The sequence below is a fragment of the Malaclemys terrapin genome, chromosome 19 (genome assembly GCF_027887155.1).
Source record: "Malaclemys terrapin pileata isolate rMalTer1 chromosome 19, rMalTer1.hap1, whole genome shotgun sequence".
NCBI classification, from domain to species: Eukaryota; Metazoa; Chordata; order Testudines; family Emydidae; genus Malaclemys; species Malaclemys terrapin.
Window position 1 is genome coordinate 12,305,884 of NC_071523.1, and position 16,933 is coordinate 12,322,816.

Consider the following 16,933-nt stretch of genomic DNA (forward strand, 5'->3'; position numbering starts at 1 on the left):
TCGGCAACCTTCGGTACGCGGCCCATCAGGGTAATCCGCTGGCAGGCCATGAGACGTTGATCATCCGCAGGCACTGCCCCCCACAGCTCCCAACGGCAAACCGCAGCCACTGGAAGCTGCAGGGGGCGGTCAATGTAAACAAAATGTCTTGCGGCCCGCCAGCAGATTACCCTGATAGGCCATGTGCCAAAGGTTGCTGACCCCTGACCTACATCATGCTATTTATACTATATAAAATAGAAAACAATTGACGTGAGACAAAAGTACCCTTAGGGTTTTCTTTCACACTGTGTCAATGACTGGATGTTGTTATTGTAAACTAATTCCTCTACAAGGAAAACAAAAATCACTTTAAGATTCTAGTCCCCAAAAAACGTATGCAAGTGCTGAACTTGACACACAAGCAGCCCTGTAAACTACAGTGGGGATACTCACATGTGTAATGTTCTGTTTGAGTGTCTGCAGGACAAAGGCCTAAATCTCCATATCTGCATTAAAAATATATATATAATTTTTGCGCGTGTCTGTGTGTCTGCAAATGGGCTGCGGGTGGTTTAGAGCTAGAGTCATCACCACAGATGTCACAAGGAGATAGGTAATAAGACAGAAAATATTCCTATTCCTTTCCTCATGGTTCCTAGCATTGTTAGCTTTTGACTGCTGCTTCACATTGAGCAGATGTTTTCATGGAACTAGCCGCGATGATGCCACAATCTCTTTCTTGAGTGTTTACAGCTAATTTAGACCCCATCTTTTTGTATGTATTGTTGGGATTATGTTTTCCAATGTGTATTACACAACACTGAATTTCATCTGCCATTTTATTGCCCAGTCATCCAGTTTTGTGGAATCCTTTTGTAACTCTTCACAGGGTATGTCTAAAGAAAGAAAAACCTGGGCTCTAGGACCCTGTGAGGTGGGAAGGTCTCAGAACCTGGGCTCCAGCCTGAGCCCAGAAATCTACACAGCAGTGAAACTTCCCCGCAGCCGGAGCCCCGTGAGCCCGAGTCAGCTAGCACAGGCCAGCTGTAGGTTCTTCTTTGCTGTGTAGACATACCCACAGTCAGCTGTGGACTTAACTATCTTTAGTAATTTTGTATCATCTGCAAACTTTGCCACTTCACAGTTTACCCTCTTTTCCAGATCATTTATTAATATGATGAACAACACTGGTCCCAGTACAGATCCTTGGGGGACCCTGCTATTTACCTGTCTCCGCTGTGGAAACTGGACAATTTATTCCTACCCTTTGTTTCTTACCTTTTAACCAGTTACTGATCCATGAGAGGATCTTCCCCCTTTTATCCCATGGCTGCTTGCTTTGCTTAAGTGCTTTTGGTGTGAGATCTCGTCAAAGGCTTCCTGAAAGTCCAGATTCACTTTATCCAAGAGATCACCCTTGACCACATGCTTGTTGATCCATGATTCCCTTTTACAAATGTAGTCAGACTCTTCCCCAACATACTGTGTTCATCTATGTGTCTGATCATTCTGTTCTTTACTATAGTTTCAAGGGCCAGGATAGTCTCTATAGCATATTACAAAAATTGGCTTAGCCATTCAGAAGAAAAGATTATTGAACACAAGAAGCCAATTCTCAGTCACACTGTGGAACAGTAAGAAAAGAGAATTACTGTATTAACCCATTTATCCAAAGGGTCTTCAAGACACCACAGATAAATATGGGAGCAATGCATGGCAGGATTGTTTAACTGGAATGTATGTGCATCATAATTTTTGTACTTGCACTACTGAAAGGTTATTCTCAATCTCCCTACTATAAGAAAGCACTTTAGATTTCCATCCTTTTTTTCCCCCCTTCTCTTACCTACAAATCCACTCTGAAGCAGCAACACTAAGTCTCATTCATACTACTGTTGACGCTATACTAGTAACAATTCTGTTTAAACATAATTATTGCTAGTACAGTTTGCTTGACCAGTGGTTGGTACAATGGCTTAGCTACAGCCAAATTTAAGGCCCAATCTATTCCATTAAATCTACTATGTTTAAGTGTCCTTCTTAAACACACTCTAGTAATCCTAAAATGTGACTGGATCACTAGAGAGTGTTTAAGAACGACACTTAAACATAGTAGATTTTGATGTGACTTGGTCTTGCCTCTGCCGATTGGCCCAGACAATGTCATAACCATCTTAAGACATCCTAATACAGCTCTGGTCTTGTGCCCCTATACTTAAACATGGTACATTTTGGAGATGAGATGGGCATAAACAGCATTTAAAATGGGTTTTAAACAGTGTTGTAAGGCCAACACAGAGAAGATCTATCTCAGGATATTTACAATTTGTCAAGCATGTCTCCCTGGGAGAAAAAAAATCCTATCCCAACAGGTCAGGAAAGCCATGCTAGCAAATGACCGTGTTTAAACACAGTTGTCAATAGCAGATTTTGACTGTAGTGTAAGTTGCATCCACGAGGCTCCACTCTACACTACAATAAAAAACACAATCTGAGATGCCCATGTTATAGTGTGTATTTGTAACACTTAGAATTTACATCTCTCTTTTTGCCTGTTTCTCATGTTTTGCAGCAGCCATCAACATTAGCTGAGCAATGACAATAGTACTCAGAGACACAAGGCGGGTGTGGTATTATCTTTTTTTGGCCCAACTTCTGTTGAACAAGACAAGCTTTCATGTTCCACAGAGCTCTTCTTCAGAGGTTTAGGGTTGTCTGTATTGTAACTTTTTCCCCTTGCTTTTGTGGACACACAAATCCACATCAGCGTTCAGGAGCACTGATTTAATATAGATCAAAACCTTCAAATGTCAGTTTTGACCTAGATTAAAGCATTGTTCCTCAACACAGCAACCTTTTTTTTTTTAAGTGAACAGGCAAAAAGGGTTGCAAGGTGGACAACTCTAGGCTTGTCATACCACCATGCACTAACAGTTCTTTATGCAGTGTAAACCAAACTAGATCAGTTCTAATACTATAAATCCTACAGAGTGTTGTTGTTGTTGCCCTGCTAATATCAAGAGTTATAGCAAGACAAGGGAAATAAGCAAAAGGGAATACATAAAGTCTACCTGTCATTACAAACTCTCATTCAAATTAATGGAAGTGGAAGAAAGAAAAACACAATCTTTATTAGCCAAGGATGATGGATTTGAAGGCTAACCAATCCATTCAAAATAATTTCTAGCAGAAAACATGAAAAAATGATTGAAAAGTCACAGATAAGTAGAGTGTTGATGAAATGTCATACAATTCAGCTAATGTTATCTGAAAAATGAAAAGTCATCCCCTGACACTCTGATGTATAGCTGAGGAAATGTCAACCACATGTCCTCACTTTTGTTTTTCCATTTGCCAAGTCCACCTGTACCAACACTGTTAGAGCCAGACAAAAGTATGACCAAATTAAGTGTGCCTTGCTCACAAACAGAAGTTGTGCCAAGGAGGATAATTAGTAAAACAAAATTGCTGAATTTATAATCTAATTGGAAGCTGCATTAGGTCTTAAAAATAACCTGTTTCCCCATCATTCAATTCATATATTTACAGAATGCTTCTCAAATAAAGAAGTGGTATGCAGGATGGAAAAACACAGAGGTGGTTGGGAAATGGGAAGGAGAAACACAGTGATTCAGTCAGTGGTGTGACTGGGAGGAAAGGAATTAAGAGGAGGAAAACAAGGAGAAAGGGAAGGCAGCAAACATATAAAAGAAAAATCATTCAAGTGTCATTGAGTAAGACAACAAGTTTGATGTCACACTTTTCCACACTATTCAAGCACATTTTCTGCCTTGCTAGCTTTTATCTTCACAGCAGGCCAACAAATTTGGGATCAAGTGGGAGAGAATAATAGGAGAGAGGAGAGGAAAAGGCACAGATGCTGAACCAGTAACACTGGATCAGCACGTTTACCAATTTGTTCTCAAATGCAGTTAAACCTTGATTATCCAAAACAAGGTCATGTCTTGCACATGTATTAATTGCACAGGAAATCCCACTCTGTTATCCATTATTTATTTCCCCTCAACCCCCAGTTTCAAGAGGATAATCAAGATCTGATTGCACCCTTGTGTCACTTCATATCCCCCCCCACCTACACAAAGTGACAGACCAAACCAACAGTTAACTCAGAAGTTCTACTGAGAACAGTCACAATTATTACTTGCAACAAAGAGGGCACTATTACTACATGTAACATGAACAATTTCTTTCCAGAAAGCTTCCCGTCACCATTTAGCTGAGGTCTATTGGGGGTAAGGCATTTAGGCACTTTTGAAAATCCCAGCAGGCGCCCATCTGCATCTTTAGGCCCTAAATACCTTGGAAGATCTAGTCGTAGGCTCTTTAGGGCAGGCACTGACACTTTTTTGCAGTGCCTAGCATGAGGCCCCAGACTCACAAATGTATTAAGACAGTGCTTAAATCCCCACAGTTTTTCTCAAAGTGGTCACTTTAAGAATGAAGTGGTACTTACCAAAGAATGAAGAAAGAAGGTAGTATTTTGAAACATTTTACTAAGAAAGGATGACTGTTTAGCATACAGTAACCCTACACTATACAGGTCTCAGTTTCAACAGCATCTCGTACGTAAAGGGCAAGTTATTTTGTGCCATTCTTTATATGGGGCCTTGAACCATCAAGAGCTACCTTCCCTATATAATATAATTTGTTAATATTGTATAAAAGGTTAACGCAAAAATCTAAGCAGCCCAATGGAACAGGTGCACTAATTCTTATTAGTTCACTTAGCACTAGATGTATCTAGGCTCTTTCTGGAAATCAGCTTTCAGAAACATTTTTCATCTTAATGGACTTCTACAAAGCTGTCAGCTGGATACTCAACAACACAAAAGATAAAAATAGCTTGAGCACTAAAAATAGTAAATTCACGACTTTATTTATACAACAGACCAATAAAAATACAACCACAGCAACTAGCCTTTCATCCTCATATACCTTTGACCACAAAAACTGAAGTGATTTTTATTCATATCTATTTTGGAGCAATGGTACTAGATCAGCTGAGATTCTAAGCAAATAACCTTTATTTTTCCATGAAAGAGCGGTTTCAAAACTGCACGATGCCAAGAGAAGAACTGACATTAACTCCAGACCCTAATACATCATAGGGAAATAAAACGATATATCAGCTACAGCATGCCAAGCAAGTTTAAGAAATATTTCATCTTCTGAATGCACTGTTCATTTTAGAACTTGATGGAGGTTATTTAGCCATTTAAAAATAAGGACATTTTAAGAAATGACAGGTCACCTAATTGTCTCAAATTTAAGCCACATTTTTCCGTCGCCAATTTCTGTTCTTGTTTTCACATGCAATTGTTAGCTTTGTCTTCTTTGCAACTCAAAATATTCATTCAATTCTGGCCTTGTTCTTCCGACCCATCTCTCATACTCTCCTGATGCTTCTGCCCCATCTTCCTCTTTCATGTCTCCATGCTCTTGTAGGCCCTCTTCCCACATAATCTTCTTTAGGTGCTACAGGCCTTGTTTTTTGCAACAGCATGCAGCTTTACTGCCATAAGTGAACACTTTGCTATGCAATTAGTGAACTGTGCCAAACAGATGCTAGCCCTTGCCCTGAAAAACGAGCAATATAAAGGCTCAAGCATTGATAATAGTCACTTTAAAATTATTATGGACCATTGGTCCTTATGGTTTCCAAATAAACCTCACTGAAGTGAATGGAAGGCCATTGATTCCAATGGAAGTTTAATCTGTCAGAAAGGGTGAAAATCTGAAGCCTTCACTGAACAAAGTGATAGAGCTCTTAAGAGAGAATCTAAATCAGAGTCTATTAACATCCTTCTTTAAAGACTAGCCACATTTTCACATCACGTAGACACAAATCAAGACAAAAAACAAATATATTCAGAATAAAACTGCAAGAGATTTTAGAGAAGGAGGAAAGGGATGCATAAGGTGAAAAGATATCCCAAAAATATTTTCCATACTAATAACAGACACTAATAATTCACCAAGGCCATTATTCTGCCATATTTCTTTCAGTTTTAGTAGTTTGTTAGGCTCACTCATATTTGTGACAGACAAATCCATCCATTTCTCTTACTTATTGTGATTACATTTCTGTGTGGCAATATCCGATTCTATTTCCATGAATATGGAAGACCTTACAATATTCAGCAGAACCTTGCTAGCTTTCCCTTTACTATGCCACACACCTCAGCTGTAGTGAGCTCTCACTTTACGAAGACTTCAATGCTTTTACAAAACGTACCACAGAAATATAGAAACACTTGTCAATGCCTTGATCTTTCTTCTTTTGAAATGAATTCTACATATCCCTTTAACTTTAAGGGAATTCAGACCTTAACATATATATTGTAATGTTTCAGTCTCGCACTTTTAAAAGTTGTGTTTCTTTATTCACCCACTAATCTGCAAAATTCAGTAATGTGCAGTGGATCTCTTAAATTATATTTTGAAATTAGAAGAATATCCAACCCATGTCACTACCTTCAACCACTGGCAATGCTCAGCATATAAAGTTTCCACTGAAAAGAGTTTTCTTTTCAGCTCCATCCCATTTAGAGACAAAGGAAATCTAGTCATCTTTAAAACAGCTATATTTTCCAATAATGGCCATCTAAGATACAGGACTTGCTGCAAACAGTAGCAGTAAAAAGGAGAACTTGGAGGAAATAAAATTGATTTGGTTCTGAAGAAGGTCTTTTCCAGTTAAAAGGGTGTGTATATGTTAACCACAAAAATTGATGGCATTACTCCCTTCAAAAAACAAACAAACATACAATAAAGCTTGCCTCAAGCAACCACCCAAAGGACTAGCTAGCTCAGATCTTTAGCTAAAATTGTACTAGGAAACTTGGGGAAGACTTTAAGAAGTTATTTAAGAGAATCAGAGATTTTCCTTAATGAAGGTGGAATCCTTAGTGGAAGAGACACTGTGTTTTCTGCCATCTCAGTTCCATGATGCTGCAATTCTGAGGTCAGTCATTTACAGTAACAGTGACATAACCAGTTTTCTATGGGATGAAATGGTCTAAAAATCTAACATAAAATGCTTCATAATCAGACACAGTTGAGAAGTATGATCAAAAGAATTACAGATTCATGAGTAATATTTTTGTAACATACCTACTAAATTACAGGCTGTTCCCCATAATAGGAACTACATTACTAGCATCCCCCACCCAGTGCCATATTGGAAATGTAGTCTCTATACCACCACAACATATGAAGATCATCCCCAGCCACATACCTATGAGGCACTTTTTCCTAACTTCTATTGCAACACAGTAGGACTGCTAAATCACAACTTACAACATGATCAAAAATATCACAGTATTTTGTAATACAAACCTGAACAACAACAACAACAGCCACCGCCACCTTGTTCTACAAGCTGGTCACCAAGTATGGCACAGAATAAAAGCCATTTCTCCCTACTACCACTACATCCTAACCGTAGAGAGTAAGTCTGCAATTAATCTAGTAGTAAACCAGGGGAATCCGATGCCCCGAACTATGATGTTGCAGCTGATCTGATCAGTCATTGTTTACAATATAGTTCCCTATGAAAATGTTTTTAAGGGAAGGGGTAGGAAGAGAATGTAGGTTTGAAGTTGTACATGAAGTGGACACTCAGGCAGCTGGAGGTTACTAGAAGCAGGAAAACTCCTATATCCAGATCAGCAAAACTTCAGAAGTAATCTAATCTTTCTCTAAAATATAAACGCAACAGCAGCTCGTGAGAGTACAACGGGTTTCATTTAAAAAGAAGAAACAGAAGCAGTTTGCAAATGATTTGCCCCACTTATTGCCCACCACAAGAAACAAACCTACAACTTTAACTGGAAGAATAAGAGAGAAGAAAAAAATTAAGGGAATTGAAGCCAGCCACAGAAAACAGGTTGACCTGTTCTAACATGAGCTAACCTGAGTTCTTCATATAACTCTGAAAAAAATAAACCCTGTTAAATATGAAACCACACATACACCTCAACTGTCTCAAGTATTGACAAAGAGAAGACTCTTGAATGAGATTTTAAATGTCTCGTTCAAAAACAAGATAAAAATCCCAAGAGTGAGATTTTTTTAAAATTCCTAAAAATTAACCCAAAATGAAGAAGTCATCCCATAAGTGAACAGGACTTGGCAGAAACAAACATACAAACAAACAACCAGAAGAAAAAGAATTCAACCTCCACCCTCAAACAAGATCATTACAAGCCAGAAAAACCATGCTGAGATGCTACAAAGAGAGTCAAGTGAAAAAACACACAAACACTTGACAGAGGAAAAGTCATATTATTGTACTTTTCTTAATCAAAGTTTTCCCTTTGGATCAGCAAGACTTACATGAACATCCCCAGAACAAGTCCCCCCCTCCTCCTTCTTCAAATCAGAAAAATTAACAGCTTTACCCAGTACCCCAGGTGTAACCCTAGAGTTCAAAATACCCTCTCAATCCCATCCTCCTCTCCTAAAGAGCACCAGGTACCCTCTCGGATCCATCCTAATGCCAAGACTCCGTTCTTCAACTTATCCTTCTCCCTCCCAACATCCAGCCTTTCCCCCCGCCCCAAGACCCCCCAAACTCACCTCATCAGCGCTCAGCTCCTCCATCGTTTTCCTCTTAATGGTGAAAGTAGTTTGGGGGCTCTTTGCTTCTCTAGGGGATGGGAGCTTCGGGGGAATTCGGTCCTGCTGCCTCTTGCCCCAGGGGTGTCTCAGAATTGCATAGTCAGAGGTGAAGCACAACAATACAGAACGCACCCTCTCTCTGCTTGCCAGTCAGGCTAAGAGCAGCAATCCCCTCCGCCAGCTCCTCTCAGTGGCTGCTGCTTCCCTGCGCCCCAGCTGCGACTGCTGCACCCTGCCCCAGCTCCAGGAGCCTCGTATGCCCCAGCTCTTGCTCCCCGTTCTCCTGTGCCCTAGCTCAGATGCCCTCAGCTCCTGCCCCCCCCCCCTTCTCCAGGTGCCTCCTTCCCTTGTTGCCCCCAGCTCCTGCTGCCCCCAGTACTGCAGAAAGGGCGACACCAGTGCCTGCCTCAGCCCTGCCCGCTCAGTGCCCCGCCCGGCTGCCCCCTCGGCCGCTGCCCGGCTCGCTGCCCCTGCCCCTGCCCCACACGGAGATTATTCATCAAAACAAGAAGGCGCGGCGGCCATCTTGGGGTTGAGATCACGTGAGCCCGCCCGGCTGCTCCGACTGAGCTGAGCACGCCGGGCCCCACTCCGAGGCGGCCAATAGCAGCAGGAGGAGGCGGCTGCGGCCACGGCCGCTCAGGGCGGGGGGAGCGCTCCAGCCGCGGGCACGGCGAGGGGAGGGCCTGGCCGCTGCGCCATAGCAACAGGGGCGGGGCAGTAGGGAGCGGGAAATGGGAGAAACCGGCGTGAGGGCGGGGGAGGAGAGATGGGCGCGGGGTGAGGGGCACAGCGGGGTGGTGGGGGGTTGAGATGGGATATGATGGAGACAGAAGGGGAGAGGTGGGATGGAAGGTGGGGAGGAAGGAGATGGAAGGGGGGAGAGGTGGAGGTTGGACAGGGAAGGGGGAGAGGTGGAGGTTGGACAGGGAACGGGGAGAGGTGGGGTAGGGGAGAGGGGGAGGAAGGAGATGGAAGGGGTGAGAAGTGGGAAGGATGGAGTCGGAAGCCAGGAGTAGGGTGGGAGAGATGGGGTGGGTGGAGATGGAAGGCGGGAGTAGGGTGGAAGAGGTGGGAGGATGGAGATGGAAGGGGGAGAAGTGGGAAGGAGGGAGGATGGAAGGGGGAGAGGTGAGGTGGGGAGGATGGAGATGGAAGGCAGGAGTAGGATGGAAGAGGGGTGAAGATGGAAGGGGGAGAGGTGGGGTGGAAGATGAGAGAGGTGGGGAGGATGGAGATGGAAGGGGGAGAGGAAGGAAAGGAGCAAGAGAAAGAAGTGTGAAAGAAGGAAATGAGAAGCAAAGAAGTTTGAAGAATTCCTGATATGTCTGCAATTTGACGTAACAAGTACGAGAGACTCAAGCTTTTATTTAAGGGAGGGAGGGGGAGAGTTTCCCTTTGACTTTTGTTTAACTTGTGACAGAACAATGTTACTGTCATTGTAACAGGAATTGTTTGTAGGTGGTGAGGTAAGTTCTCCAAACAGCTGAAGTGCTTGTTTCCTGATTCTAAACATTCAATAACTTCCAAAACCCAGGCAACATTTCACACCCTTCCCTATTTTGGGTGACCTGCTGTGTGAGTTGCTCAATACATATTTCCTGTGACAGTAATCACTGGTGTCATGTTAAATTTACCTTGGTCTGCAGCAGCTTTGCTGCATTTGTGTGGCTTTCCCTCCAGCCCTTGTGTTTATCAGAAAAATTCCCATTCCTTATGGGGGTCAATAAAACTATGCTACAACCTCACTAGAAGCAAATCTGTTTAACTAATGGCATGCGTCTGATTTCAGCATGGTCAGATCTTGTGGGGTGCAAGTCCAGTGCTTGGAAAAATCAATGGAAGTTTTGCCATTGACTTCTTGGGAGCAGGCCCTCATACCTCAGAGTATGGTAACAGTGAGCAATTGCATTCAGGTTAATCTGTCAGCAATAAATGTTACTATCATGCCATAGTCAGGTTTCCAGAGTTTGTATGAAGGCCTTTCAACCATTTATTACCATTTAAATGGACCCCCACTTATCTAGACTGCTTTATGGTGTGAACAAAAGGATTAAATATTCTTAAATATTAAATGCTCAATTTCTGTTCCATTATCTCAGTGTTTTTCTATTAACTAATTGTATAAGTCTTATGACACCCCAGTTGGGTAGGTGAATTATCCCCATTGTACAGAGGGGGGAAACTAAGGCACAGATAGGTGAAGCAACTTGTCCTCAATCATGCAGCAAATTAATAGTGGAGACAGAATAGAACCCTTGCTCTAACTTCTGAGGAAAAGTAATGGGGCAGATACAGTCTTTAGAGGCCCCTTAGCCATGATGCATTCTAACCCAGAGTTGCTCCAAAGAGATGGTCATGTTGAGCCAAACAATGGTATTGGTCCCTTGGGGTTAAATCCCAGCAGGGGTTTCCACAGCGCATCTGAGAGAGGGCCTCCCACAGTTGAGGTATCAGGTGCAGTTGAGCTAACTTAGGCTCAGAACCTTAAATGGGACTGGGTCTCTTTTATGAGAGAAAAGAAAAAAGGGATTGCTGTCTAAAAACCAGGATAGAGTGGCCGAAAATCTGCTTTGTTTATGTATGGCTTATTTTGGAGTTTACAGATTTAAACTGCATAAAGAGAATGTGAACAGGGTCTTGTGATTTATAAGTTTTTGATTGCATAAAAAATGTAAAATAAACTTGAAACCCTAGTGAGGGTTTTTCCTCTGCTTTATGTGAAATGCCTGCAAAGTTTCTATTAAATAGCATGGATCATGGTCTTGCCATGTCTATGCAGCGTCTCTTTTATATGAAATCAAAATAATCCCCATTCTATGGCCACTAACCATTCTGTCTGGGATTCTTCTTTAGAGGCATACCCAGGCCCGCTGATGGGGGGCGTGGGGGGAGGGGAAGAAAGGGGGCAATTGCCCAGGGGCCTGGGCAATTTAAAAGGGCCAGGGGGCCACCAGCCACCACTACTGCCGCCAGCAGCGCAGCAGAGCTAAGGTAGGCTTCCTGCCCACCCTCACTCAACGCCACCCCCAGAAGCAGCCAGAATGGTCCTATGGCCCCTGGGGGAGGGCGGGGGGTCTCCGTGTGCTGCCCCGCCCCAAGCGCCAACTCTGCAGTTCCGATTGACCAGGAACTGCGGTCAATGGGAACCGTGGAGGCAGTGCCTGCAGGCAGTGGTATGCAGAGACCCTCTGGGGCCCCCCACCTAGGAGCCGCTGCTAGAGGGATGTGCCAGTCACTTTTGGGAGCCACCCGAGGTAAGCACCGCACCCCCTGACCCCAACCTGCACCCCCTCCAGTCTAGAGCCCGCACCCAAACTCCCTCTCAGAGCCTGACTCCTCATCCCCTCCCACACCCAAACTCGCTCCGAACCCGCAACCCCTCCTGCACCCAAGCTCCCTCCCACACCCAAACTTCCTTCCAGAGCCCAACCCCTCACCCCCTCCCACACCCAAACTCCCTCCCAGAGCCTGCACCCCACCCCACCCCACGCACCCCATCCCCCTGTCCCAGCCTGGTGGAGGAGAGTGAGCAACAGAGGGAGGGAGTATGGAGTGAGCAGGGAGCGGGGCCTTGGAGAAGGGGTGGGGCAGGGGCAGAGTCTCAGGGAAGTGGCGGGGCAAGGGTCTTTGGATTTGCCCAATTAGACAGTTGGCAACCCTACCAGGCAGGCATGTGGAAGCCCTAGCCATGCCAGAAGAGCACAGGCACAGCACCACCCAAATGTCAGGTGGACTGCATCCGTGCAGGCACGGGAATAAAAGGAAACAAGAAGACTTTTTATCAATACATTAGAAGCAAGAGGAAGACCAAAGACAGGGTAGGCCCACTGCTTAGTGAAGAGGGAGAAACAGTAACAGGAAACTTGGAAATGGCAGAGATGCTTAATGACTTCTTTGTTTCGGTCTTCACCGAGAAGTCTGAAGGAATGCCTAACATAGTGAATGCTAATGGGAAGGGGGTAGGTTTAGCGGATAAAATAAAAAAAGAACAAGTTAAAAATCACTTAGAAAAGTTAGATGCCTGCAAGTCACCCGGGCCTGATGAAATGCATCCTAGAATACTCAAGGAGCTAATAGAGGAGGTATCTGAGCCTCTAGCTATTATCTTTGGAAAGTCATGGGAGACGGGAGAGATTCCAGAAGACTGGAAAAGGGCAAATATAGTGCCCATCTATAAAAAGGGAACTAAAAACAACCCAGGTAACTACAGACCAGTTAGTTTAACTTCTGTGCCAGGGAAGATAATGGAGCAAGTAATTAAGGAAATCATCTGCCAACACTTGGAAGGTGGTAAGGTGATAGGGAATAGCCAGCATGGATTTGTGAAGAACAAATCATGTCAAACCAATCTGATAGCTTTCTTTGATAGGATAACGAGCCTTGTAGATAAGGGTGAAGCGGTGGATGTGGTATACCTAGACTTTAGTAAGGCATTTGATACGGTCTCGCATGATATTCTTATCGATAAACTAGGCAAATACAAATTAGATGGGGCTACTATAAGGTGGGTGCATAACTGGCTGGATAATCGTACTCAGAGAGTTGTTATTAATGGTTCCCAATCCTGCTGGAAAGGCGTAACGAGTGGGGTACCGCAGGGGTCTGTTTTGGGACCGGCTCTGTTCAATATCTTCATCAACGACTTAGATATTGGCATAGAAAGTACGCTTATTAAGTTTGCGGATGATACCAAACTGGGAGGGATTGCAACTACTTTGGAGGACAGGGTCATAATTCAAAATGATCTGGACAAATTGGAGAAATGGTCTGAGTTAAACAGGATGAAGTTTAACAAAGACAAATGCAAAGTGCTCCACTTAGGAAGGAAAAATCAATTTCACACATACAGAATGGGAAAAGACTGTCTAGGAAGGAGTACGGCAGAAAGGGATCTAGGGGTTATAGTGGACCACAAGCTAAATATGAGTCAACAGTGTGATGCTGTTGCAAACAAAGCAAACATGATTCTGGGATGCATTAACAGGTGTGTTGTGAGCAAGACACGAGAAGTCATTCTTCCGCTCTACTCTGCTCTGGTTAGGCCTCAGCTGGAGTATTGTGTCCAGTTCTGGGCGCCGCATTTTAAAAAAGATGTGGAGAAACTGGAAAGGGTCCAAAGAAGAGCAACAAGAATGATTAAAGGTCTTGAGAACATGACCTATGAAGGAAGGCTGAAAGAATTGGGTTTGTTTAGTTTGGAAAAGAGAAGACTGAGAGGGGACATGATAGCAGTTTTCAGGTATATAAAAGGGTGTCATAAGGAGGAGGGAGAGAACTTGTTCACCTTAGCCTCTAAGGATAGAACCAGAAACAATGGGTTTAAACTGCAGCAAGGGAGGTCTAGATTGGACATTAGGAAAAAGTTCCTAACTGTCAGGGTGGTTAAACACTGGAACAAATTGCCTAGGGAGGTTGTGGAATCTCCGTCTCTGGAGATATTTAAGGGTAGGTTAGATAAATGTCTACTAGGGATGGTCTAGGCAGTATTTGGTCCTGCCATGCGGGCAGGGGACTGGACTCGATGACCTCTCGAGGTCCCTTCCAGTCCTAGAATCTATGAATCTATGAATCTATGCATGGGGGCCCATTGACTGTTCTGCCCTGGGGCCCAAAATTGCTGTTGGTGGGCCTGGCCATACCATTAACGTACTTCTAGCTTTCTGATAAGTGGCCTTTGTTTCAAATTAACATATCAGTGAGTTATATGTATAGGCACACATTGATATTAAAATTATATAGTATTTAAATTTGAGAAGTTTTACAAACATATAGTAAAATATATATATATGCACACAATCATCTCCACCTCTACTTTGTAATATTGCTGGAAACAGCAATCCCCATCTGTCAAGGAGCCCTGAGTTGTTTCCTAGTAATCCCCTTTCAGTTTTCCTTCTTAAATATGGGCTAGTCTACACTACAAGTGCTACATCAGTGCAGCTGCACCACTGTAGCACATCTGGTGAAGACGCTCTATGCCAATGGGAGAGAGCTCTCCCATGAGCATAATAAATCCACCTCCGTGAAAGGCGGTAGCTATATGGGCGAGAGAAGCTGTGTCATAGCGCTGTCCACACCGGCGCTTATGTCGGTGTAACTTACGTCGCTCAGGGGGATGGCTTATTCACATCCCTGAGCGACCTAAGTTAAACCAAAGTAAGTTGTAAGTAGACCTGGCCTGAATAGACCTTTCAGTGGCTGTCCCTGATCTTTTTCCCTTGTGTAAGAATAAAAATTTACATATTCTCATCTACTTGTAGCTAATCTCTCCATTCAGTCCTTTAATGGGGCTTTTAGTATCACCATAGAAGACATCCCCATTTTCCCCAATCTTTTTTATTTTTCCTGGCTTTGTATTTGAATAATCATGCATTATAATGAGAACGAATCACTCAAGGTCTGTCTCTGCACTGGGAGACTGTGTGTTCATTTTCAGCTCTATAGCTAAGATCAATCATTACTTTCCTAATCTATTTGGGTGGAAAAGAGGATTAAAAAAAAGAAAGAAAGAAAGAAACCCAGCTCTTTTTGAAGAGGACAGAAGATAGGGAGTTTGTATCTTTGCGCTGACATTGTCTGCACGTTGCACAGTCACTGTCACCAAGGCTCATAATAGAAAGCTGCTTGTAGCAGCCTAGCCTGAGTCAACTGATGACAGAAGCTTATAAAAGGAGGACAACAGGAACCTCCTGAGGCAAAAGCAAGTTGGGCTACATGGACATAAAATAGAATTTAGCAAGAGTGCATATTACATGAGCACTATAAATAAATTTCAAAACAATAAAAAGTTGCTGAAAATTGAAAGAAATCCTAGAATTTTTTTCAGATATCATGCCATCCCAATGCTGCACCTGCAGTCCAATTCCATCATTCCCTAACTAGACTTATTTTAAGAATGTTTAAGAAAAGTGTTTCTCTGTGGAAACTGCTTTCTTTAGGAAAGAGCCACCACTGACAACCTGAAGACTAAACTCAGGAAGCCAGTCAAGGACTGCGTTATGGCAAAGCTACAGCTGGATCTCAGTCTCTAGTCTTTATGTATATAATCTGATTAGCTACTACATCATCATAATATCTGTGACATTTATTATCTTAATAACTTTATTATATAGATTGACATACCTTCTACAGTTGGAACTTGCTTTTGCTATCCAGGGCTCTTAGTGGTTATGTTCAAGAGTGTATTACTAACTATGGTAGGAAAAAGGATCATGTATACCAGTGGAAGTCAAATGCTAATGCCCAATGGTGTAATACTAGGGGTTACCTTGAAATAGAGAACCTTACAGTTGTAAGGTTGGGTCTGTAACTCAGTGAGTATGTTGTATTATATCTCCTTCAGAATTGGTTTATTGGTCTTTATTCAGCTTTTTTTTGTTTAGAAAGGAATATCTATTTATTGTAGTGGGTCTCAAACTTTTTTACTGGTGACCCCTTTCACACAGCAAGCCTCTGCGTGCGACCCCCCCCACACCAATAAATTAAACACACTTTTTTATATATGTAACACCATTATACATGCTGAAGGCAAGCAGGGCTTGGGGTGGAGGTTGACAGCTCACGACTCCCCATGTAATAACCTCTGGTCCCCCGGAGGGGTCCTGACCCCCAGTTTGAGAATCCCTGATTTATTGTATTTTCTGCTGCCCTTTTTGTGGGATCTTTGTGCCAATCATTATCTTCATGTAGTTATTGGTCATGGATACTGCTTAATCCTATATCCCCTTTTCTCCCTTGGATTATGTTTTTCATGCTGCCTTTTGTATTTTTCCTCCAGGAAAAATCTTAATCTTTCAAATGTTCCTTTTAGGGATGTTTTCTTGAAGAACTGCAGTCAGACCTCTAGTTGTTTTACCTGATTTCACTTGATAGTTTGTTCATATGCTGGTCTGTAAAGCCACCTCAATGTTAGCAACATTTTACATAATAGTATGTAAAGCATGTTGGAAAATAAGTAAGGGGCAATAGATTATCCAATCTCTGCAGAAATTTAACATTGCTGGTTGTACTTCTGATAGCTATTTTTGAAGACATACAGTAAGAATTAACCCAAAGAACACTCCCAAAAATGGCAGGGAAAAAAGTTACCTGTTCTTCTTTGGTTTGCTTGTATTAATATCACTTGAAGCAAACTGAGTCCAGTGAAGAAGACTTTCTATAGTTCTGTATGCCATGCTCAACATTGCTTCCTTTCTGCACCTCCTCATCCTAGGAAGGGTTTACAAAGCTTATGAACCCTAGCCCTCTGCACAGTGAAGTGTTAAATTACTGTCCCTTTGTTTTTAGATGGTTTGTTTTCATTGCA

The 16,933-nt window shown here is 42.8% G+C and overlaps 1 protein-coding gene across 2 annotated transcripts in view; it reads right to left on the bottom strand.

Annotated features, from left to right (window-relative positions):
- Window positions 1-9,074, bottom strand: part of UBE4B (ubiquitination factor E4B) — a 63,821-nt gene extending 54,747 nt beyond the window's left edge. Inside the window, exon 1 of one of the 2 annotated variants that reach the window (XM_054009319.1) lies at window positions 8,584-9,074. In XM_054009319.1, the coding sequence (XP_053865294.1) occupies window positions 8,584-8,607 (24 nt within the window). In that variant the 5' untranslated portion in view covers window positions 8,608-9,074. The remainder of the gene's footprint in view (window positions 1-8,583) is intronic. The other variant, XM_054009320.1, reaches the window with a different exon arrangement.
- Window positions 9,075-16,933: the final 7,859 nt, after the last annotated feature.